Source organism: Oncorhynchus keta, chromosome 21, assembly GCF_023373465.1.
Source record: "Oncorhynchus keta strain PuntledgeMale-10-30-2019 chromosome 21, Oket_V2, whole genome shotgun sequence".
NCBI lineage: Eukaryota > Metazoa > Chordata > Actinopteri > Salmoniformes > Salmonidae > Oncorhynchus > Oncorhynchus keta.
In genome coordinates, this window is record NC_068441.1 from 46,030,039 (window position 1) to 46,055,038 (window position 25,000).

Here is a 25,000-nt window from a genome sequence, read left to right on the forward strand (position 1 = left end):
GGAGACATTAAAGACAGAGAAAGAGAGAGGAGGAGACATTAGAGACAGAGAAAGAGAGAGGAGGAGACATTAGAGACAGAGAAAGAGAGAGGAGGAGACATTAAAGACAGAGAAAGAGAGAGGAGGAGACATTAGAGACAGAGAAAGAGAGAGGAGACATTAGAAACAGAGAGAGAGGAGGAGACATTAAAGACAGAGAAAGAGGAGGAGACGTTATAGACAGAGAGAGAGAGAGGAGGAGATATTAGAGACAGAGAAAGAGAGAGGAGGAGACATTAGAGACAGAGAGAGAGAGAGAGAGAGAGAGAGAGAGAGAGAGACAGACAGAGAGAGAGAGAGAGAGAGAGAGAGAGAGAGAAGAGACAGAGAGAGGAGGAGATATTAGAGAAAGAGAGAGGAGGAGACATTAGAGACAGAGAGAGAGGAGTAGATATTAGAGAGAGAGAAGAGACAGAGGGAGAGGAGGAGATATTAGAGAAAGAGAGAGGAGGAGACATTATAGACAGAGAGAGAGAGAGGAGGAGATATTAGAGACAGAGAGAGAGGAGGAGATATTAGAGACAGACACATGCAGACATAACTACAATATACTGGACATACAACATCTCCTGTACAGTAAACAGAATAAAAACACACACAGACACATTCAAGGCCTTTCCATCATCTCTCAGGATGCGTTGATTTGACGAGTTGTTGTGAGTCTCACCAGTGATAGTAGTTGAAACGCGGCCTCCAGTTCGGCGTCCTCAGGAGGGTTTGCAAGGCGCAGGCCAGGTTCACAAACATATAGCACATCAGAAAGAACCTACACAAAGGAAACAACGCCTTCAGACATTACAAAAGGTGAAAGAGAGACAGCAAAGTGCCTCACAAATAAAAAATACATTTAGTCTTTATTTGGACACATTACTTGCTTATATGTTGCTTATAACCAAATGAAAACAATTCTAAGATATAAATACTAGTAAATCATTGCATTGCGTTAAGATGTTTAACTTCACCTTATCAAGTGCTGAGAAGTATTTGTCCGTTGTCAGATGTCTCTATTTTTAGGGAGCTTTAATATTGCAGATAGATTTATTGCAGATAGTTAATGTCATATGTACGGTGTCCATAATAGGACAAATCATATTAGTACAGGATGAGTGCACCCCAGCACTCATGAATAGGGCCAAGAGTTGTACCTGGTCATGTGATTTCATCAGGAAAACTCTGGGCCCTAATCATAGGCTGTAAATATTAGGACCCAGAGTTTTTTAACTGTCCAAATAGTTATATTCTGTAACTTAGGACCCAGAGTTGGGGAACAACTCCTGGTCTGGCTCATAGACACTCACATGGAGAGGATGGGGGCCACTGCGTCCAGAGAGGCAATGAGGATCCCAATCTCACAGATACCCGCTGTCAGTAGCAAGGCCCAGGTGGGCTCCCCGTTGGCTTTCCCATGGCCAAACACCTGGGAGGACACATCCCACAGAGATGTTAGATGGAATAGAGATACCTGGGAGGACACATCCCACAGAGATGTTAGATGGAATAGAGATACCTGGGAGGACACATCCCACAGAGATGTTAGATGGAATAGAGATACCTGGGAGGACACATCCCACACAGAGATGTTAGATGGAATAGAGATACCTGGGAGGACACATCCCACAGAGATGTTAGATGGAATAGAGATACCTGGGAGGACACATCCCACAGAGATGTTAGATGGAATAGAGATACCTGGGAGGACACATCCCACACAGAGATGTTAGATGGAATAGAGATACCTGGGAGGACACATCCCACAGAGATGTTAGATGGAATAGAGATACCTAGGAGGACACATCCCACACAGAGATGTTAGATGGAATAGAGATACCTGGGAGGACACATCCCACACAGAGATGTTAGATGGAATAGAGATACCTAGGAGGACACATCCCACACCCTGGGAGGACACATCCCACAGAGATGTTAGATGGAATAGAGATACCTAGGAGGACACATCCCACACAGAGATGTTAGATGGAATAGAGATACCTGGGAGGACACATCCCACAGAGATGTTAGATGGAATAGAGATACCTGGGAGGACACATCCCACACAGAGATGTTAGATGGAATAGAGATACCTGGGAGGACACATCCCACAGAGATGTTAGATGGAATAGAGATACCTGGGAGGACACATCCCACACAGAGATGTTAGATGGAATAGAGATACCTGGGAGGACACATCCCACAGAGATGTTAGATGGAATAGAGATACCTGAGAGGACACATCCTACAGAGATGTTAGATGGAATAGAGATACCTGGGAGGACACATCCCACAGAGATGTCAGATGTAATAGAGACACCTGGGAGGACACATCCCACACAGAGATGTTAGATGGAATAGAGTGTGTTGACAAACCAACATAACTAATGCTCCCAGATCAGTGTTAAATGCTAGAATGTTGACAGAGTTATCATAACTAATGGTCCCAGATCAGTGTTAAATGCTAGAATGTTGACAGAGTTATCATAACTAATGGTCCCAGATCAGTGTTAAATGCTAGAATGTTGAGAGAGTTATCATAACTAATGGTCCCAGATCATAACTAATGGTCCCAGATCAGTGTTAAATGCTAGAATGTTGACAGAGTTATCATAACTAATGGTCCCAGATCAGTGTTAAATGCTAGAATGTTGACAGAGTTATCATAACTAATGGTCCCAGATCAGTGTTAAATGCTAGAATGTTGACAGAGTAATCATAACTAATGGTCCCAGATCAGTGTTAAATGCTAGAATGTTGACAGAGTTATCATAACTAATGGTCCCAGATCAGTGTTAAATGCTAGAATGTTGACAATGACAGACTGACCCGTAGGATGGGCACGACACCGTCCCTGGAGATGGCCTGCATGAGACGCGGAGCACCCGTCAAGCTCTGAAGCCCCGCCCCACAGGTGGAGAAGAAGGAGCCAATGACAATAACCCACGGGGACGGCCAGGCCAAGGTGCCAATGACCAGGTTGCCATTGACGCCCTCCCCAAACCTGAGGGAGATGGACATGACAACCAGCCAATCAGAAATGGAGAAAGCTAGGAGAGCCAATTACCAGGATCCTACTCATTAGAAACCAAACTGAAGAAAACTGACTGAAACATGGAGGGACGACCTGGTCTAATACTGCAATTAAAAGTGATAATTTTCCTTTTCCGTTGCAAAATGTTTTCAAACTTTTTCAGTTAAATGGCCTCCCTCACCAAGTACCTCAGCACTGGAAAAGGTTGACTGAGAAACATTGAAACAATTTTGCAGAAATGTGAACTTATTATCCATTACTTACTTGTCTCTAAGGACCACTCCCTCGATACAGGCCCCGAACAGGATCACAGCTGACATGTCTATAAAAAGGTCACATTAAGGAAAATAGACAGACAGACAGACAGACAGACAGACAGACAGACAGACAGACAGACAGACAGACAGACAGACAGACAGACAGACAGACAGACAGACAGACAGACAGACAGATCTAGCACATAGGGTCATATCCTCACATATCTGTTTGATATCTGCACACTGAGTTTACAGTGCTGCATTGAGGTAATGACGGTTCGACAGAGCGGTTATTGTTGGGTTATGTCTGATGTATTTTTATACATGATTGCTTAGTCCTGTAATGGTCACTTGAGATGAAGATGAAGAGCAACATGGATATCATTCGTAACATAGCTTGAGGCCATTGGCTCAATTCAATTCAACCTAACTTGTATGTATTTATGTTGGAAAGTAAAATACCAAAAGTTTTAGTTTAAAATAGAGGTCATTTACTATTGACAGATAACATGTGATCCACAGCTATAAGTAGCGTGCACTAGCCCACTGACTTCAGAAGTGGAACAGTATAAGTATAGTTAAATAAAGGTTAAATAAAAAATAAAACAAGGATACACACTATTGAGGTAGTGGTGATGGCCATGATAGTGCCAATGGGGATCGACTTCTGAGCGTCCCGTAGATCTCCTGAGCGGTTTGATCCGGCCATGATCCCTGTGACACACAAGTAGAGAGGTCACTGTAGAAGGAACTCTCATTTTGTCAAATTACTACAACTGAACAACACAACAACATTATCCTTCTAATAACAAACAGCTGCTTTTTTTGTGTTGAAGAAATTCTGACATCAGATGAATCTTTTACTTTAATCCTTTCAATCTTTCAACGAATTGATGTAAATCTCCCATAAACCCCCAGATAGAAAAACAAAACACACAAAACAACACAAAGGCTGAACCTCAAAAGTATTTTCCCTCGATTGCTTGTGTCCTCTCTCCTCCTCGAGATTCACCTTTGGTGAATTCACCCTTTGAGGATATGAGGAATAAAAGGAAAATTACTTTTGAGAGTCAACCCTCTGTCTCTTCCTCTTTGCATCATCCGCTTCCTGTCAGCTGACCTGTGACGGAGGGGAAGTAGATTCCGACCAGCAGGGTGAAGAAGCTGGTGATGTCGGCCAGGACATAACGGTTGGAGTTGGTCAGAGTGTCATCAGGGCCCTCCACGGTCGCAATCCCCTTCTTAGCCACCAGATCCCCCTTCTCCAGGTAATTCCCAAATAGGTTCTCTGTGTGTGAGGGGGTGGGGGAGAGGAAAAAAGAGAGGGGGGAAGGAGAAGGAAACAGGGAAAGAGGGAGGAAAGGGATAGAGAGGGGAAGGTAAGGGAGATGAAGAGAGAGAGAGATTAGATACATCAATATCATTTAAAATCGATTGACCTTAAGTTCCAGGAGAACAAGATCTTAGAAACCCAAGAGGGCTAACAGAAATTCCAAGTAAAGAAATTGTAGTATGTTTCCCGCAAGTGTGTGTAAGCATGTGTACTGTAGATACAGTGACCTGAGTCTTGGGGGACCAGAACAATACATGTTATTTGTACTGTAGATACAGTGACCTGAGTCTAGGGGGACCAGAACAATACATGTTATTTGTACTGTAGATACAGTGACCTGAGTCTAGGGGGACCAGAACAATACATGTTATTTGTACTGTAGATACAGTGACCTGAGTCTAGGGGGACCAGAACAATACATGTTATTTGTACTGTAGATACAGTGACCTGAGTCTAGGGGGACCAGAACAATACATGTTATTTGTACTGTGTAGATACAGTGACCTGAGTCTAGGGGGACCAGAACAATACATGTTATTTGTACTGTAGATACAGTGACCTGAGTCTAGGGGGACCAGAACAATACATGTTATTTGTACTGTAGATACAGTGACCTGAGTCTAGGGGACCAGAACAATACATGTTATTTGTACTGTAGATACAGTGACCTGAGTCTAGGGGGACCAGAACAATACATGTTATTTGTACTGTAGATACAGTGACCTGAGTCTAGGGGGACCAGAACAATACATGTTATTTGTACTGTAGATACAGTGACCTGAGTCTAGGGGGACCAGAACAATACATGTTATTTGTACTGTAGATACAGTGACCTGAGTCTAGGGGGACCAGAACAATACATGTTATTTGTACTGTAGATACAGTGACCTGAGTCTAGGGGGACCAGAACAATTGTGCTGTATGTGTAACTGTTTAGAAAGAAGAAGTAGATAGCCACAAAATAATAGCTATTATAATAATATAGTAACATAACATTAGCATTTTAGCAAACTATTTTATTCAAAACGACCCTTCAGTCATGCTTGCAAACATTTTACGTATGGGTGACCACAGCGGAAATCAAGCCCACGATCCTGGTGTTGCAAGCTATACCAACTGAGCCACGGAGGACCAATAGCTTGCGTTTGTTCACCTTTGAGGATGCCGCTCATGACGCCAGGGATGCCCTGGATGAAGGACACGTTGTTGTTGACAAAGTACTCGTCGCAGGTGGCGTTGAGGAAGGGCGAGTCGCAGAAGACGCTCCACAGCTTGGTGGTGACCGTGCCGTTGCCACTCTCCAATGTTTTGGCGCACACGTCGAACCCTTTGGAGATCAGCGGGCGATTACCCAGCAGACACACTCTGCGTAGCAGGGGAGATGTGTTAGTGTGTCAGTGTGACCGACCGGGATTCAAAGCCCGTCCAACTCTTTAGACTGAGTTAGCCACCTGAGCCGAAGCCTAGGCATTGGCTTTGAGAGCTAGCACAAGTCTGTGGGTAACGGTCCCCATATTGAACAGTAGAGTCCTCCCTACTGAAAATTTCACACAAGATGAATATGTTCTATTTAACCCATCTGCTTATGTGCTTGTGAATATCATTTAGATTTTAAATATACTGTACTTCAAATAATCTTAAAATGGGTGAACATGTGTTTTAATGTGTACATTTCTAGCATGGCATGAATGTGTCTGCCATTTACAGTCTTAAACCCCAAATCCCCCATATCTGCCAAAAATCGATCGATAAATGATTTACATGAAACATAATTCACATCACACCTATATTCTTCAAGTTTGGATCAGCCCCAATATTGAAGAGTAGCCTCGTCCCAGACCTGTCTGTGCTTTCTATCCAACTCCTATGGTAATTCTCATGTGACAATGACCGTAGGAGTTGGCAAGACAGCACAAACAGACTTGGAACCAGGCTAATTAAACAGTAGGGTTCCTTACGGGAAGTCAGGTGGCTCGATGGCCGTCTTGATGACTCCGGCATACACAGCCAGAATGGACAGGATGACGCAGGCCAGGAAGAGCAAGGCTAACTTGTTGACGTACTTGACCCCCACAAACACCACCGTGGCCATGAAACTGAGCACAATGGTGCCGTACACACGCATGTTGTTAAGCATCGCCGCCTCCGCCTCGGCCCCCTCCAGACCCTCCATCTTAAAGATGGCTGCCTGGGGGAGGATGTAGACCTATGGGGGGGAGGAGAGTGAGAACTAAATCAACTGCAGAAACACAGAATCTGACACTCCCATTAAACCCTTTCAAATAGAGGGTTGAACAACCCAAGCATGTTCTAAATTAATCACTATATCTTATTTATATCTTATCACGGGTTATATCTTATCATTATATCTTATCACGGGTCTAAAAATATACAAATAGAAAAATAGCTTTGCCGTTAATGAAATCATAAAACCTGTAATTGCCCCATCATTAGTTGCCAGCAGCATACCACCCTGCATACCACTCCTGGCGTTCCTCTGAAGCTAAGCAAGGTTGTCCCTGGTCTGTCCCTAGATGGGAGACCAGATGATGCAGGAAGTGGTGTTGGAGGGCCAGTAGGAAGCACTCTTTTCTCTGGTCTAAAAAAATATCCCAATGCCCCAGGGCAGTGATTTGGGACAGGGTGCTGTATTTAGGATGGGATGTTAATTCAATGGGTGTCCTGAATCTCTGTGGTCACTAAAGATCCCATGACACTGATTGTAAGAGTAGGGGTGTTAACACTGGTGTCGGCTAAATTCCCAATCTGTCCCTCAATCCATCATGGTCACCTAATCATCCCCATCTTCCAATTGGCTCATTCATCCCCCTCCTCTCGCCTGTAACTATTCTCCAAGTTGTTGCTGTAAATGAGAATGTGTTCTCAGTCAATTTACATGGTAAAATAAAAATAATTATCTGATTCAGAGGGGCTTGGTTAAATGTGGAAGACACATTTCGGTTGAATGCATTCACTTGTGCAACTGACTAAGTATCCCACATTTAGAAGCTGTTTTAAAAAGTTAAAGTTGGAAGTTTACAAACACTTAGGTTGGAGTCATTAAAACTCATTTTTCAACCACTCCACAAATGTATTGTTAACAAACTATTGTTTTGGCAAGTCGGTTAGGACATCTACTATGTGCATGACACAAGTCATTTTTCCAACAATTGTTTACAGACAGATTATTTCACTTATAATTCACTGTATCACAATTCCAGTGTGTCAGAAGTTTACATACACTAAGTTGACTGTGCCTTTAAACAGCTTGGAAAAGTCCAGAAAATTATGCCATGGCTTTAGAAGCTTCTGATAGGCTAATTGACATAATTTGAGTCGATTGGCGGTGTACCTGTGGATATATTTCAAGGCCTTGTAGACCTCCACAAGTCTGGTTCATCCTTGGGAGCAATTTCCAAACACCTGAAGGCACCACGTTCATCTATACAAACAATAGTACACAAGTATAAACACCATGGCACTTATTGTGTCATCATACTGCTCAGGAAGGAGACGCGTTCTGTCTCCTATAGATGAACGTACTTTGGTGCGAAAAGTACAAATCAATCCCAGAACAACAGCAAAGGACCTTGTGAAGATGCTGGAGGACACAAGCTTAAAAGTATCTATAACCACAGTAAAACAAGTCCTATATCGACATAACCTGAAAGGCCGCTCAGCAAGGAAGAAGCCACTGCTCCAAAGCCAGACTACGGTTTGCAACTGCACATGGGGAAAAATATTGTACTTTTTGGAGAAATGTCCTCTGGTCTGATGAAACAAAAATAGTACTGTTTGGCCATAATGACCATCGTTATGTTTGGAGGAAAAAGGGGGAGGCTTGCAAGCGAAAGAACACCATCCCAACCATGAAGCACAAAGATGGCAGCATCATGTTGTTTGGGTGCTTTGCTGCAGGAGGGGCTGGTGCACTTCACAAAATAGATGGCATCATGAGGAAGGACAATTCTGTGGATATATTGAAGCAGCATCTCAAGACATCAGGAAGTTACAGTGGAATCAACCAATCACATTTTCATTTGTTTTTTAAAATTTTGTTTTTTTAAATTTCACCTTTAAGGTAAGCTAGTTGAGAACAAGTTCTCATTGTAATGGGTTCTACCATTTTTACAAAAACGTATGGAAACTTCCACCTTCCCGAAGGCGGACAGGTCACTGTGCAATAGTGTGCAGCAGTTTTCCTATGGTTCTGCTAGGTTTTGTTGTAGGCTAGTGTGCAGCAGTTTTCCTATGGCTCTGCTAGGTTTTGTTGTAGGCTAGTGTGTAGCAGTTTTCCTACGGTTCTGCTAGGTTTTGTTGTAGGCTAGTGTGTAGCAGTTTTCCTACAGTTCTGCTAGGTTTTGTTGTAGGCTAGTGTGTAGCAGTTTTCCTACGGTTCTGCTAGGTTTTGTTGTAGTCTAGTGTGCAGCAGTTTTCCTATGGTTCTGCTAGGTTTTGTTGTAGTCTAGTGTGTAGCAGTTTTCCTACGGTTCTGCTAGGTTTTGTTGTAGGCTAGTGTGTAGCAGTTTTCCTATGGTTCTGCTAGGTCTTGTTGTAGGCTAGTGTGTAGCAGTTTTCCTACGGTTCTGCTAGGTTTTGTTGTAGGCTAGTGTGTAGCAGTTTTCCTACAGTTCTGCTAGGTTTTGATGTAGGCTAGTGTGTAGCAGTTTTCCTATGGTTTTGTTGTAGGCTAGTGTGTAGCAGTTTTCCTACGGTTCTGCTAGGTTTTGTTGTAGGCTAGTGTGTAGCAGTTTTCCTATGGTTCTGCTAGGTTTTGTTGTAGGCTAGTGTGCAGCAGTTTTACTATGGTTCTGCTAGGTTTTGTTGTAGGCTAGTGTGCAGCAGTTTTCCTACGGTTCTGCTAGGTTTTGTTGTAGGCTAGTGTGTAGCAGTTTTCCTACAGTTCTGCTAGGTTTTGTTGTAGGCTAGTGTGTAGCAGTTTTCCTATGGTTCTGCTAGGTTTTGTTGTAGGCTAGTGTGTAGCAGTTTTCCTACGGTTCTGCTAGGTTTTGTTGTAGGCTAGTGTGTAGCAGTTTTCCTATGGTTCTGCTATGTTTTGTTGTAGGCTAGTGTGCAGCAGTTTTACTATGGTTCTGCTAGGTTTTGTTGTAGGCTAGTGTGTAGCAGTTTTCCTACGGTTCTGCTAGGTTTTGTTGTAGGCTAGTGTGTAGCAGTTTTCCTACGGTTCTGCTAGGTTTTGTTGTAGGCTAGTGTGTAGCAGTTTTCCTACGGTTCTGCTAGGTTTTGTTGTAGGCTAGTGTGTAGCAGTTTTCCTACGGTTCTGCTAGGTTTTGTTGTAGGCTAGTGTGTAGCAGTTTTCCTACGGTTCTGCTAGGTTTTGTTGTAGGCTAGTGTGTAGCAGTTTTCCTACGGTTCTGCTAGGTTTTGTTGTAGGCTAGTGTGTAGCAGTTTTCCTATGGTTCTGCTAGGTTTTGTTGTAGGCTAGTGTGTAGCAGTTTTCCTATGGTTCTGCTAGGTTTTGTTGTAGGCTAGTGTGTAGCAGTTTTCTATGGTTCTGCTAGGTTTTTTTGTTGTAGGCTAGTGTGTAGCAGTTTTTACGGTTCTGCTATGGTTTTGTTGTAGGCTAGTGTGTAGCAGTTTTCCTATGGTTCTGCTAGGTTTTGTTGTAGGCTAGTGTGTAGCAGTTTTCCTATGGTTCTGCTAGGTTTTGTTGTAGGCTAGTGTGTAGCAGTTTTCCTATGGTTCTTAGGTTTTGTTGTAGGCTAGTGTGTAGCAGTTTTCCTATGGTTCTGCTAGGTTTTGTTGTAGGCTAGTGTGTAGCAGTTTTCCTACGGTTCTGCTAGGTTTTGTTGTAGGCTAGTGTGTAGCAGTTTTCCTACGGTTCTGCTAGGTTTTGTTGTAGGCTAGTGTGTAGCAGTTTTCCTATGGTTCTGCTAGGTTTTGTTGTAGGCTAGTGTGTAGCAGTTTTCCTACGGTTCTGCTAGGTTTTGTTGTAGGCTAGTGTGTAGCAGTTTTCCTACGGTTCTGCTAGGTTTTGTTGTAGGCTAGTGTGTAGCAGTTTTCCTATGGTTTTGTTGTAGGCTAGTGTGTAGCAGTTTTCCTATGGTTTTGTTGTAGGCTAGTGTGTAGCAGTTTTCCTATGGTTCTGCTAGGTTTTGTTGTATGCTAGTGTGTAGCAGTTTTCCTATGGTTTTGTTGTAGGCTAGTGTGTAGCAGTTTTCCTACGGTTCTGCTAGGTTTTGTTGTAGGCTAGTGTGTAGCAGTTTTCCTATGGTTCTGCTAGGTTTTGTTGTAGGCTAGTGTGTAGCAGTTTTCCTACGGTTCTGCTAGGTTTTGTTGTAGGCTAGTGTGTAGCAGTTTTCCTATGGTTCTGCTAGGTTTTGTTGTAGGCTAGTGTGTAGCAGTTTTCCTATGGTTCTGCTAGGTTTTGTTGTAGGCTAGTGTGTAGCAGTTTTCCTATGGTTCTGCTAGGTTTTGTTGTAGGCTAGTGTGTAGCAGTTTTCCTACGGTTCTGCTAGGTTTTGTTGTAGGCTAGTGTGTAGCAGTTTTCCTATGGTTTTGTTGTAGGCTAGTGTGTAGCAGTTTTCCTACGGTTCTGCTAGGTTTTGTTGTAGGCTAGTGTGTAGCAGTTTTCCTATGGTTCTGCTAGGTTTTGTTGTAGGCTAGTGTGTAGCAGTTTTCCTACGGTTCTGCTAGGTTTTGTTGTAGGCTAGTGTGTAGCAGTTTTCCTATGGTTCTGCTAGGTTTTGTTGTAGGCTAGTGTGTAGCAGTTTTCCTATGGTTCTGCTAGGTTTTGTTGTAGGCTAGTGTGTAGCAGTTTTCCTATGGTTCTGCTAGGTTTTGTTGTAGGCTAGTGTGTAGCAGTTTTCCTACGGTTCTGCTAGGTTTTGTTGTAGGCTAGTGTGTAGCAGTTTTCCTACGGTTCTGCTAGGTTTTGTTGTAGGCTAGTGTGTAGCAGTTTTCCTATGGTTCTGCTAGGTTTTGTTGTAGGCTATGGTTTTTGTGTGTAGCAGTTTTCCTATGGTTCTGCTAGGTTTTGTTGTAGGCTAGTGTGTAGCAGTTTTCCTATGGTTCTGCTAGGTTTTGTTGTAGGCTAGTGTGTAGCAGTTTTCCTATGGTTCTGCTAGGTTTTGTTGTAGGCTAGTGTGTAGCAGTTTTCCTATGGTTCTGCTAGGTTTTGTTGTAGGCTAGTTTTGTGTAGCAGTTTTCCTATGGTTCTGCTAGGTTTTGTTGTAGGCTAGTGTGTAGCAGTTTTCCTATGGTTCTGCTAGGTTTTGTTGTAGGCTAGTGTGTAGCAGTTTTCCTATGGTTCTGCTAGGTTTTGTTGTAGGCTAGTGTGTAGCAGTTTTCCTATGGTTCTGCTAGGTTTTGTTGTAGGCTAGTGTGTAGCAGTTTTCCTATGGTTCTGCTAGGTTTTGTTGTAGGCTAGTGTGTAGCAGTTTTCCTATGGTTCTGCTAGGTTTTGTTGTAGGCTAGTGTGTAGCAGTTTTCCTATGGTTCTGCTAGGTTTTGTTGTAGGCTAGTGTGTAGCAGTTTTCCTATGGTTCTGCTAGGTTTTGTTGTAGGCTAGTGTGTAGCAGTTTTCCTATGGTTCTGCTAGGTTTTGTTGTAGGCTAGTGTGCAGCAGTTTTCCTATGGTTCTGCTAGGTTTTGTTGTAGGCTAGTGTGTAGCAGTTTTCCTATGGTTCTGCTAGGTTTTGTTGTAGGCTAGTGTGTAGCAGTTTTCCTATGGTTCTGCTAGGTTTTGTTGTAGGCTAGTGTGTAGCAGTTTTCCTATGGTTCTGCTAGGTTTTGTTGTAGGCTAGTGTGTAGCAGTTTTCCTATGGTTCTGCTAGGTTTTGTTGTAGGCTAGTGTGTAGCAGTTTTCCTATGGTTTTGTTGTAGGCTAGTGTGTAGCAGTTTTCCTATGGTTTTGTTGTAGGCTAGTGTGTAGCAGTTTTCCTATGGTTTTGTTGTAGGCTAGTGTGTAGCAGTTTTCCTATGGTTTTGTTGTAGGCTAGTGTGTAGCAGTTTTCCTATGGTTTTGTTGTAGGCTAGTGTGTAGCAGTTTTCCTATGGTTTTGTTGTAGGCTAGTGTGTAGCAGTTTTCCTATGGTTCTGCTAGGTTTTGTTGTAGGCTAGTGTGCAGCAGTTTTCCTATGGTTCTGCTAGGTTTTGTTGTAGGCTAGTGTGTAGCAGTTTTCCTATGGTTCTGCTAGGTTTTGTTGTAGGCTAGTGTGTAGCAGTTTTCCTATGGTTTTGTTGTAGGCTAGTGTGTAGCAGTTTTCCTACGGTTTTGTTGTAGGCTAGTGTGTAGCAGTTTTCCTATGGTTTTGTTGTAGGCTAGTGTGTAGCAGTTTTCCTATGGTTTTGTTGTAGGCTAGTGTGTAGCAGTTTTCCTATGGTTTTGTTGTAGGCTAGTGTGTAGCAGTTTTCCTATAGGTTTTGTTGTAGGCTAGTGTGTAGCAGTTTTCCTATGGTTCTGCTAGGTTTTGTTGTAGGCTAGTGTGTAGCAGTTTTCCTATGGTTCTGCTAGGTTTTGTTGTAGGCTAGTGTGTAGCAGTTTTCCTATGGTTCTGCTAGGTTTTGTTGTAGGTTTTAGTGTGTGTAGCAGTTTTCCTATGGTTCTGCTAGGTTTTGTTGTAGGCTAGTGTGTAGCAGTTTTCCTACGGTTCTGCTAGGTTTTGTTGTAGGCTAGTGTGTAGCAGTTTTCCTACGGTTCTGCTAGGTTTTGTTGTAGGCTAGTGTGTAGCAGTTTTCCTATGGTTCTGCTAGGTTTTGTTGTAGGCTAGTGTGTAGCAGTATTCCTATGGTTCTGCTAGGTTTTGTTGTAGGCTAGTGTGTAGCAGTTTTCCTATGGTTCTGCTAGGTTTTGTTGTAGGCTAGTGTGTAGCAGTTTTCCTATGGTTCTGCTAGGTTTTGTTGTAGGCTAGTGTGTAGCAGTTTTCCTACGGTTCTGCTAGGTTTTGTTGTAGGCTAGTGTGTAGCAGTTTTCCTACGGTTCTGCTAGGTTTTGTTGTAGGCTAGTGTGTAGCAGTTTTCCTATGGTTTTGTTGTAGGCTAGTGTGTAGCAGTTTTCCTATGGTTCTGCTAGGTTTTGTTGTAGGCTAGTGTGTAGCAGTTTTCCTATGGTTTTGTTGTAGGCTAGTGTGTAGCAGTTTTCCTACGGTTCTGCTAGGTTTTGTTGTAGGCTAGTGTGTAGCAGTTTTCCTATGGTTCTGCTAGGTTTTGTTGTAGGCTAGTGTGTAGCAGTTTTCCTATGGTTCTGCTAGGTTTTGTTGTAGGCTAGTGTGTAGCAGTTTTCCTATGGTTCTGCTAGGTTTTGTTGTAGGCTAGTGTGTAGCAGTTTTCCTACGGTTCTGCTAGGTTTTGTTGTAGGCTAGTGTGTAGCAGTTTTCCTATGGTTCTGCTAGGTTTTGTTGTAGGCTAGTGTGTAGCAGTTTTCCTATGGTTCTGCTAGGTTTTGTTGTAGGCTAGTGTGTAGCAGTTTTCCTATGGTTCTGCTAGGTTTTGTTGTAGGCTAGTGTGTAGCAGTTTTCCTATGGTTCTGCTAGGTTTTGTTGTAGGCTAGTGTGTAGCAGTTTTCCTATGGTTCTGCTAGGTTTTGTTGTAGGCTAGTGTGTAGCAGTTTTCCTATGGTTCTGCTAGGTTTTTTGTTGTAGGCTAGTGTGTAGCAGTTTTCCTATGGTTCTGCTAGGTTTTGTAGGCTAGTGTGTAGCAGTTTTCCTATGGTTTTGTTGTAGGCTAGTGTGTAGCAGTTTTCCTATGGTTCTGCTAGGTTTTGTTGTATGCTAGTGTGTAGCAGTTTTCCTATGGTTCTGCTAGGTTTTGTTGTAGGCTAGTGTGTAGCAGTTTTCCTATGGTTTTGTTGTAGGCTAGTGTGTAGCAGTTTTCCTATGGTTTTGTTGTAGGCTAGTGTGTAGCAGTTTTCCTATGGTTTTGTTGTAGGCTAGTGTGTAGCAGTTTTCCTATGGTTCTGCTAGGTTTTGTTGTAGGCTAGTGTGTAGCAGTTTTCCTATGGTTTTGTTGTAGGCTAGTGTGTAGCAGTTTTCCTATGGTTTTGTTGTAGGCTAGTGTGTAGCAGTTTTCCTATGGTTTTGTTGTAGGCTAGTGTGTAGCAGTTTTCCTATGGTTCTGCTAGGTTTTGTTGTAGGCTAGTGTGTAGCAGTTTTCCTATGGTTCTGCTAGGTTTTGTTGTAGGCTAGTGTGTAGCAGTTTTCCTATGGTTCTGCTAGGTTTTGTTGTAGGCTAGTGTGTAGCAGTTTTCCTATGGTTTTGTTGTAGGCTAGTGTGTAGCAGTTTTCCTATGGTTTTGTTGTAGGCTAGTGTGTAGCAGTTTTCCTATGGTTTTGTTGTAGGCTAGTGTGTAGCAGTTTTCCTATGGTTCTGCTAGGTTTTGTTGTAGGCTAGTGTGTAGCAGTTTTCCTATGGTTCTGCTAGGTTTTGTTGTAGGCTAGTGTGTAGCAGTTTTCCTATGGTTCTGCTAGGTTTTGTTGTAGGCTAGTGTGTAGCAGTTTTCCTATGGTTCTTAGGTTTTGTTAGGCTAGTGTGTAGCAGTTTTCCTATGGTTCTGCTAGGTTTTGTTGTAGGCTAGTGTGTAGCAGTTTTCCTACGGTTCTGCTAGGTTTTGTTGTAGGCTAGTGTGTAGCAGTTTTCCTATGGTTCTGCTAGGTTTTGTTGTAGGCTAGTGTGTAGCAGTTTTCCTATGGTTCTGCTAGGTTTTGTTGTAGGCTAGTGTGTAGCAGTTTTCCTATGGTTTTGTTGTAGGCTAGTGTGTAGCAGTTTTCCTATGGTTCTGCTAGGTTTTGTTGTAGGCTAGTGTGTAGCAGTTTTCCTATGGTTCTGCTAGGTTTTGTTGTAGGCTAGTGTGTAGCAGTTTTCCTACGGTTCTGCTAGGTTTTGTTGTAGGCTAGTGTGTAGCAGTTTTCCTATGGTTCTGCTAGGTTTTGTTGTAGGCTAGTGTGTAGCAGTTTTCCTACGGTTCTGCTAGGTTTTGTTGTAGGCTAGTGTGTAGCAGTTTTCCTACGGTTCTGCTAGGTTTTGTTGTAGGCTAGTGTGTAGCAGTTTTCCTACGGTTTTGTTGTAGGCTAGTGTGTAGCAGTTTTCCTATGGTTCTGCTAGGTTTTGTTGTAGGCTAGGCTAGTGTTGTAGCAGTTTTCCTACGGTTCTGCTAGGTTTTGTTGTAGGCTAGTGTGTAGCAGTTTTCCTACGGTTCTGCTAGGTTTTGTTGTAGGCTAGTGTGTAGCAGTTTTCCTATGGTTCTGCTAGGTTTTTTGTTGTAGGCTAGTGTGTAGCAGTTTTCTAGTACGGTTCTGCTAGGTTTTGTTGTAGGCTAGTGTGTAGCAGTTTTCCTATGGTTCTGCTAGGTTTTGTTGTAGGCTAGTGTGTAGCAGTTTTCCTATGGTTCTGCTAGGTTTTGTTGTAGGCTAGTGTGTAGCAGTTTTCCTATGGTTCTGCTAGGTTTTGTTGTAGGCTAGTGTGTAGCAGTTTTCCTATGGTTCTGCTAGGTTTTGTTGTAGGCTAGTGTGTAGCAGTTTTCCTACGGTTCTGCTAGGTTTTGTTGTAGGCTAGTGTGTAGCAGTTTTCCTATGGTTCTGCTAGGTTTTGTTGTAGGCTAGTGTGTAGCAGTTTTCCTATGGTTCTGCTAGGTTTTGTTGTAGGCAAGTGTGTAGCAGTTTTCCTATGGTTCTGCTAGGTTTTGTTGTAGGCTAGTGTGTAGCAGTTTTCCTATGGTTCTGCTAGGTTTTGTTGTAGGCTAGTGTGTAGCAGTTTTCCTATGGTTCTGCTAGGTTTTGTTGTAGGCTAGTGTGGCAGTTTTCCTATGGTTCTGCTAGGTTTTGTTGTAGGCTAGTGTGTAGCAGTTTTCCTATGGTTTTGTTGTAGGCAAGTGTGCAGCAGCAGCAGGTGTTATCAAAGAGGATGTTGTTGCTAATTTCTTAAGTTCTCCCTTTTCAAGATTAACTTTCAACAAGAAGTTAAGTTTCAAATTATCATAATTTGATGAGTGGAACTGTTTTCATTTTATTTTATTGCAGCTCGCTTGCTGCTGTTAGCTAGCTATCTCTGAAAATAACGATAGGGATCAACTGGCGTATTATGTCTGAGTGAACAGGCTGCTTACTCTTTAACATCATGCTGTGTGTGACTTCTGTCTTTGTGTTTTACAAAAAGTGTGCTCTCCTACATGGGAGTACGCAGGTATAGTGGTCCCTGTATTTTCAGCATCACAAGCCTGTCACACTCACAGCCTTTGATGTGTCACTGTTGTCGCTTTTGGTGATAGTGATGTCATTGCGTGCTCTCGCCTCGCTTTCTTGTCAAAATGTGTGAGAGGAGATAGTCTGAGTGGAGAAACCTCAGACCTCCAATGCATATTGAGAGGAAGACAAGGAAAGAGGAGGCGTGGAATCAAGGAAATACAATTGAGATGCACCCCTAGTGTGTAGATAACACTGGACCAAAGTGATGGCAGTTTCTACGAATGGTCTCATTATTCTGTCAATGGCCTTATCTCTCCTTTATGCAGAATTTACATAATTACTCAGCTCTTAATCCAAGAGAGAGCAGCAACAGGGAGAGGAGGATTCAGTGTGGAAAAAGAGAGGGAGGGGGACAGACAACGATGTATGATCTTTATATTTATTATAATTCATTGTGGACAGTTGGAGAGGGAGAAAATAGCATCAAAGCAGGATAAAGAGCAATAAAGACAGACAAATTAAGAGGGACAGGAGGACATGCACAAAGACAGGACTGAACATAAGAAAGAGAGAGCGAGATGGGCAGACAGAAAGAGAGATGAAAGAGAGAGCGAGATGGGCAGACGGAAAGAGAGATGAAAGAGAGAGCGAGATGGGCAGATGGAAAGACAGATGAAAGAGAGAGCGAGATGGGCAGATTGAAAGAGAGAGCGAGATGGGCAGACGGAAAGAGAGATGAAAGAGAGCGAGATGGGCAGATGGAAAGAGAGATGAAAGAGAGAGCAAGATGGGCAGATGGAAAGAGAGAGCGAGATGGGCAGACAGAAAGAGAGATGAAAGAGAGAGCAAGATGGGCAGATGGAAAGAGAGAGCGAGATGGGCAGATTGAATGAGAGAGCGAGACGGGCAGATTGAAAGAGAGAGCGAGATGGGCAGACAGAAAGAGAGAGCAGATTGAGATGGGCAGACTGAAAGAGAGAGCAAGATGGGCAGACTGAAAGAGAGAGCGAGATTGGCAGATTGAAAGAGAGCGTGAGATGGGCAGATTGAAAGAGAGCGTGAGATGGGCAGACTGAAAGAGAGAGCGAGATGGGCAGACAGAAAGAGATGGGCAGATGGGCATATGGAAAGAGAGATGAAAGAGAGAGCGAGATGGGCAGATTGAAAGAGAGAGCGAGATGGGCAGACGGAAAGAGAGATGAAAGAGAGAGCGAGATGGGCAGATGGAAAGAGAGATGAAAGAGAGAGCGAGATGGGCAGACAGAAAGAGAGAGCGAGATGGGCAGATTGAAAGAGAGAGCGAGATGGGCAGATTGAAAGAGAGAGCGAGATGGGCAGACGGAAAGAGAGATGAAAGAGGGAGCGAGATGGGCAGATGGAAAGAGAGATGAAAGAGAGAGCGAGATGGGCAGATGTAAAGAGAGAGCGAGATGGGCAGACGGAAAGAGAGATGAAAGAGAGAGCGAGATGGGCAGACGGAAAGAGAGATGAAAGAGAGAGCGAGATGGGCAGACGGAGAGAGAGATGAAAGAGAGAGCGAGATGGACAGACGGAAAGAGAGATGAAAGAGAGAGCGAGATGGGCAGACGGAAAGAGATGAAAGCGAGATGGGCAGACCGAAAGAGAGATGAAAGAGAGCGCGAGATGGGCAGATGGAAAGAGAGCGCGAGATGGGCAGATGGAAAGAGAGATGAAAGAGAGAGCGAGATGGGCAGATGGAAAGAGAGATGAAAGAGAGAGCGAGATGGGCAGATGGAAAGAGAGATGAAAGAGAGAGCGAGATGGGCAGATTGAAAGAGAGATGAAAGAGAGAGCGAGATGGGCAGATGGAAAGAGAAATGAAAGAGAGAGCGAGATGGGCAGATGGAAAGAGAGATGAAAGAGAGTGCGAGATGGGCAGATGGAAAGAGAGAGCGAGATGGGCAGATTGAAAGAGAGATGAAAGAGAGAGCGAGATGGGCAGATGGAAAGAGCGATGAAAGAGAGAGCGAGATGGGCTGATTGAAAGAGAGAGCGAGATGGGCAGATTGAAAGAGAGATGAAAGAGAGAGCGAGATGGGCAGATTGAAAGAGAGATGAAAGAGAGAGCGAGATGGGCAGATGGAAAGAGAGAGTGAGATGGGCAGACAGAAAGAGAGATGAAAGAGAGAGCGAGATGGGCAGACGGAAAGAGAGATGAAAGAGAGAGCGAGATGGGCAGATGGAAAAACAGATGAAAGAGAGAGCGAGATGGGCAGATTGAAAGAGAGAGCGAGATGGGCAGACGGAAAGAGAGATGAAAGAGAGCGAGATGGGCAGATGGAAAGAGAGATGAAAGAGAGAGCAAGATGGGCAGATGGAAAGAGAGAGCGAGATGGGCAGACAGAAAGAGAGATGAAAGAGAGAGCAAGATGGGCAGATGGAAAGAGAGAGCGAGATGGGCAGATTGAATGAGAGAGCGAGACGGGCAGATTGAAAGAGAGAGCGAGATGGGCAGACAGAAAGAGAGAGCGAGATGGGCAGACTGAAAGAGAGAGCAAGATGGGCAGACTGAAAGAGAGAGCGAGATTGGCAGATTGAAAGAGAGCGTGAGATGGGCAGATTGAAAGAGAGCGTGAGATGGGCAGACTGAAAGAGAGAGCGAGATGGGCAGACAGAAAGAGATGGGCAGATGGGCATATGGAAAGAGAGATGAAAGAGAGAGCGAGATGGGCAGATTGAAAGAGAGAGCGAGATGGGCAGACGGAAAGAGAGATGAAAGAGAGAGCGAGATGGGCAGATGGAAAAGAGATGAAAGAGAGAGCGAGATGGGCAGACAGAAAGAGAGAGCGAGATGGGCAGATTGAAAGAGAGAGTGAGATGGGCAGATTGAAAGAGAGAGCGAGATGGGCAGACGGAAAGAGAGATGAAAGAGGGAGCGAGATGGGCAGATGGAAAGAGAGATGAAAGAGAGAGCGAGATGGGCAGATGTAAAGAGAGAGCGAGATGGGCAGACGGAAAGAGAGATGAAAGAGAGAGCGAGATGGGCAGACGGAAAGAGAGATGAAAGAGAGAGCGAGATGGGCAGACGGAGAGAGAGATGAAAGAGAGAGCGAGATGGGCAGACGGAAAGAGAGATGAAAGAGAGAGCGAGATGGGCAGACGGAAAGAGAGATGAAAGAGAGAGCGAGATGGGCAGATGGAAAGAGAGATGAAAGAGAGAGCGAGATGGGCAGACGGAAAGAGAGATGAAAGAGAGCGCGAGATGGGCAGATGGAAAGAGAGCGAGATGGGCAGATGGAAAGAGAGATGAAAGAGAGAGCGAGATGGGCAGATGGAAAGAGAGATGAAAGAGAGAGCAAGATGGGCAGATGGAAAGAGAGATGAAAGAGAGAGCGAGATGGGCAGATTGAAAGAGAGATGAAAGAGAGAGCGAGATGGGCAGATGGAAAGAGAAATGAAAGAGAGAGCGAGATGGGCAGATGGAAAGAGAGTGCGAGATGGGCAGATGGAAAGAGAGAGCGAGATGGGCAGATTGAAAGAGAGATGAAAGAGAGAGCGAGATGGGCAGATGGAAAGAGCGATGAAAGAGAGAGCGAGATGGGCTGATTGAAAGAGAGAGCGAGATGGGCAGATTGAAAGAGAGATGAAAGAGAGAGCGAGATGGGCAGATTGAAAGAGAGATGAAAGAGAGAGCGAGATGGGCAGATGGAAAGAGAAAGTGAGATGGGCAGACAGAAAGAGAGATGAAAGAGAGAGAGAGATGGGCAGATTGAAAGAGAGATGAAAGAGAGAGCGAGATTGGCAGATGGAAAGAGAGAGTGAGATGGGCAGACAGAAAGAGAGATGAAAGAGAGAGCGAGATGGGCAGATGGAAAGACAGATGAAAGAGAGAGCGAGATGGGCAGATGGAAGGAAAGATAAACAGACAGATACACGCATTCAGAGGGAGAGTGAGAGAGATAGAGGGAGAGAGAGAGAGATAGAAAGAGAGGGAGAGAGAGATAGAGAGATAGAAAGAGAGGGAGAGAGATAGAGAGAGATAGAAAGAGAGAGATAGAGATGGGCAGATGGAAAGAGCGATGAAAGAGAGAGCGAGATGGGCAGATTGAAAGAGAGAGCGAGATGGGCAGATTGAAAGAGAGATGAAAGAGAGAGCGAGATGGGCAGATTGAAAGAGAGATGAAAGAGAGAGCGAGATGGGCAGATGGAAAGAGAGAGTGAGATGGGCAGACAGAAAGAGAGATGAAAGAGAGAGCGAGATGGGCAGATGGAAAGAGAGATGAAAGAGAGAGCGAGATGGGAAGACAGAAAGAGAGATGAAAGAGAGAGCGAGATGGGCAGATGGAAAGAGAGATGAAAGAGAGAGCGAGATGGGCAGACAGAAAGAGAGATGAAAGAGAGAGCGAGATGGGCAGATGGAAAGAGAGATGAAAGAGAGAGCGAGATGGGCAAATGGAAAGACAGATGAAAGAGAGAGCGAGATGGGCAGACAGAAAGAGAGATGAAAGAGAGAGCGAGATGGGCAGATGGAAAGACAGATGAAAGAGAGAGCGAGATGGGCAGATGGAAAGACAGATGAAAGAGAGAGCGAGATGGGCAGATGGAAGGAAAGATAAACAGACAGATACACGCATTCAGAGGGAGAGTGAGAGAGATAGAGGGAGAGAGAGAGAGATAGAAAGAGAGGGAGAGAGAGATAGAGAGAGATAGAAAGAGAGGGAGAGAGATAGAGAGAGATAGAGAGAGCTGGATAGATATAAAGATAATTATTTCAAGCCCATGTTCTTACCAGTAAGAGTTCGATGGACCCCAGGATGTACATGGCTCCAGCAAACGTTGTTCCCAGGTAGAAACAAATGCCCACGGCGCCCCCAAACTCAGGCCCCAGAGAACGGGAGATCATGTAGTAGGAGCCTCCAGCTGCAGACAGCAAATAGATACACACACTCTTTCAATGACTTATTGTACTTTTAAATTACAGTTTGTATACAAACTGCATCTCAAATGAACTGATTTGAAATTATATGGATTTGGAATGGTGTGTGTGAATTTCGTCTTTTACAGCATCACTGTATTTCATGTCATGTTAAATGTAAATGACCCAAACCCTGCTATTCTCCAATCAGAGCAGGGTCTCTGACTTTGGGAAATGAAAATGAGTGTTTCTTATTGGACATGTCCAGGCAGTCCCTCCCTATTTCAGCCCATTTTCTACATTTGGTGCCTAATGAACATGACCCAGATTTACACCACAAAATGTTGGCTACATTGTTACTCTACTGCCCAAGCATGTCATTTCCTCTCACCTCTGATCTCAGCTAACCAAGGGGTGAGTAAAGCCAGGATGAGACGTGATTATTAGATACCATCTCTAATCATATAAACACAGCCATATAAGTTTCATGTGGGGTCCCAGGAGTCTGGACGTCACTAATATTATAGCGTTGCTAGGGCTAAAATGATGGATATGCATTTTTGAGCCAAAACCAGCTCTTTAGTAGAAGTAGTAGTCCCAATAGCAAGGCCGGATGCCAACGCATGTTCACCCACCTGGAACAACACCATTGGTGGCAATGGCACTCATGGAGATTGCAGTCAGCATCGTCTAAAGAGAGAGGGAGAGAGAAGAGAGCAGAACAGTCAGCATCGTCTAAAGAGAGAGGGAGAGAGAAGAGAGCAGAACAGTCAGCATCGTCTAAAGAGAGAGGGAGAGAGAAGAGAGCAGAACAGTCAGCATAGTCTAAAGAGAGAGGGAGAGAGAAGAGAGCAGAACAGTCAGCATAGTCTAAAGAGAGAGGGAGAGAGAAGAGAGCAGAACAGTCACCATAGTCTAAAGAGAGAGGGAGAGAGAAGAGAGCAGAACAGTCAGCATAGTCTAAAGAGAGAGGAGAGAGAAGAGAGCAGAACAGTCACCATAGTCTAAAAGAGAGGGAGAGAGAAGAGAGCAGAACAGTCAGCATAGTCTAAAAGAGAGGGAGAGAGAAGAGAGCAGAACAGTCACCATAGTCTAAAGAGAGGGAGAGATAAGAGAGCAGAACAGTCAGCATAGTCTAAAGAGAGAGGGAGAGAGAAGAGAGCAGAACAGTCAGCATAGTCTAAAGAGAGAGGGAGAGAGAAGAGAGCAGAACAGTCAGCATAGTCTAAAGAGAGAGGGAGAGAGAAGAGAGCAGAACAGTCACCATAGTCTAAAGAGAGAGGGAGAGAGAAGAGAGCAGAACAGTCACCATAGTCTAAAGAGAGAGGGAGAGAGAAGAGAGCAGAACAGTCAGCATAGTCTAAAGAGAGAGGGAGAGAGAAGAGAGCAGAACAGTCACCATAGTCTAAAGAGAGAGGGAGAGAGAAGAGAGCAGAACAGTCACCATAGTCTAAAGAGAGAGGGAGAGAGAAGAGAGCAGAACAGTCAGCATAGTCTAAAAGAGAGGGAGAGAGAAGAGAGCAGAACAGTCAGCATAGTCTAAAGAGAGAGGGAGGAGAAGAGAGCAGAACAGTCACCATAGTCTAAAGAGAGAGGGAGAGAGAAGAGAGCAGAACAGTCACCATAGTCTAAAGAGAGAGGGAGAGAGAAGAGAGCAGAACAGTCAGCATAGTCTAAAGAGAGAGGGAGGGAGAAGAGAGCAGAACAGTCACCATAGTCTAAAGAGAGAGGGAGGGAGAAGAGAGCAGAACAGTCACCATAGTCTAAAGAGAGAGGGAGAGAGAAGAGAGCAGAACAGTCAGCATAGTCTAAAGAGAGAGAGGGAGAGAGAAGAGAGCAGAACAGTCACCATAGTCTAAAGAGAGAGGGAGAGAGAAGAGAGCAGAACAGTCACCATAGTCTAAAGAGAGAGGGAGAGAGAAGAGAGCAGAACAGTCACCATAGTCTAAAGAGAGAGGGAGAGAGAAGAGAGCAGAACAGTCAGCATAGTCTAAAGAGAGAGGGAGAGAAGAGAGCAGAACAGTCACCATAGTCTAAAGAGAGAGGGAGAGAGAAGAGAGCAGAACAGTCAGCATAGTCTAAAAGAGAGGGAGAGAGAAGAGAGCAGAACAGTCAGCATAGTCTAAAAGAGAGGGAGGGAGAAGAGAGCAGAACAGTCACCATAGTCTAAAGAGAGAGAGGGAGAGAGAAGAGAGCAGAACAGTCACCATAGTCTAAAAGAGAGGGAGAGAGAAGAGAGCAGAACAGTCAGCATAGTCTAAAGAGAGAGGGAGGGAGAAGAGAGCAGAACAGTCACCATAGTCTAAAGAGAGAGGGAGGAGAAGAGAGCAGAACAGTCACCATAGTCTAAAAGAGAAGGAGAGAGAAGAGAGCAGAACAGTCAGCATAGTCTAAAGAGAGAGAGGGAGAGAGAAGAGAGCAGAACAGTCACCATAGTCTAAAGAGAGAGGGAGAGAGAAGAGAGCAGAACAGTCACCATAGTCTAAAAGAGAGGGAGAGAGAAGAGAGCAGAACAGTCACCATAGTCTAAAGAGAGAGGGAGAGAGAAGAGAGCAGAACAGTCAGCATAGTCTAAAGAGAGAGGGAGAGAGAAGAGAGCAGAACAGTCACCATAGTCTAAAGAGAGAGGGAGAGAGAAGAGAGCAGAACAGTCAGCATAGTCTAAAGAGAGAGGGAGAGAGAAGAGAGCAGAACAGTCACCATAGTCTAAAGAGAGAGGGAGAGAGAAGAGAGCAGAACAGTCACCATAGTCTAAAGAGAGAGGGAGGGAGAAGAGAGCAGAACAGTCAGCATAGTCTAAAGAGAGAGGGAGAGAGAAGAGAGCAGAACAGTCACCATAGTCTAAAGAGGGAGAGAGAAGAGAGCAGAACAGTCACCATAGTCTAAAGAGAGAGGGAGGAGAAGAGAGCAGAACAGTCAGCATAGTCTAAAGAGAGAGGGAGAGAGAAGAGAGCAGAACAGTCAGCATAGTCTAAAGAGAGAGGGAGAGAGAAGAGAGCAGAACAGTCAGCATAGTCTAAAAGAGAGGGAGAGAGAAGAGAGCAGAACAGTCAGCATAGTCTAAAGAGAGAGGGAGAGAGAAGAGAGCAGAACAGTCACCATAGTCTAAAAGAGAGAGGGAGAGATAAGAGAGCAGAACAGTCACCATAGTCTAAAGAGAGAGGGAGAGAGAAGAGAGCAGAACAGTCACCATAGTCTAAAAGAGAGGGAGAGAGAAGAGAGCAGAACAGTCACCATAGTCTAAAAGAGAGAGGGAGAGAGAAGAGAGCAGAACAGTCACCATAGTCTAAAGAGAGAGGGAGGGAGAAGAGAGCAGAACAGTCACCATAGTCT

At 44.3% G+C, this 25,000-nt stretch overlaps 1 protein-coding gene across 1 annotated transcript in view; it reads right to left on the reverse strand.

Moving 5' to 3' along the window:
- LOC118399720 (solute carrier family 12 member 5-like) overlaps positions 1-25,000 on the reverse strand; it is a 355,313-nt gene that overhangs the window by 43,536 nt on the left and 286,777 nt on the right. Inside the window, exons 5-14 of the mRNA XM_052474033.1 lie at positions 22,303-22,357; positions 21,542-21,672; positions 6,610-6,857; positions 5,805-6,016; positions 4,439-4,606; positions 3,934-4,032; positions 3,326-3,383; positions 2,857-3,031; positions 1,338-1,456; positions 707-805 (exon numbers count right to left, since the gene is read on the reverse strand). Of these exons, the coding sequence (XP_052329993.1) occupies positions 707-805; positions 1,338-1,456; positions 2,857-3,031; positions 3,326-3,383; positions 3,934-4,032; positions 4,439-4,606; positions 5,805-6,016; positions 6,610-6,857; positions 21,542-21,672; positions 22,303-22,357 (1,364 nt within the window). The remainder of the gene's footprint in view (positions 1-706; positions 806-1,337; positions 1,457-2,856; positions 3,032-3,325; positions 3,384-3,933; positions 4,033-4,438; positions 4,607-5,804; positions 6,017-6,609; positions 6,858-21,541; positions 21,673-22,302; positions 22,358-25,000) is intronic.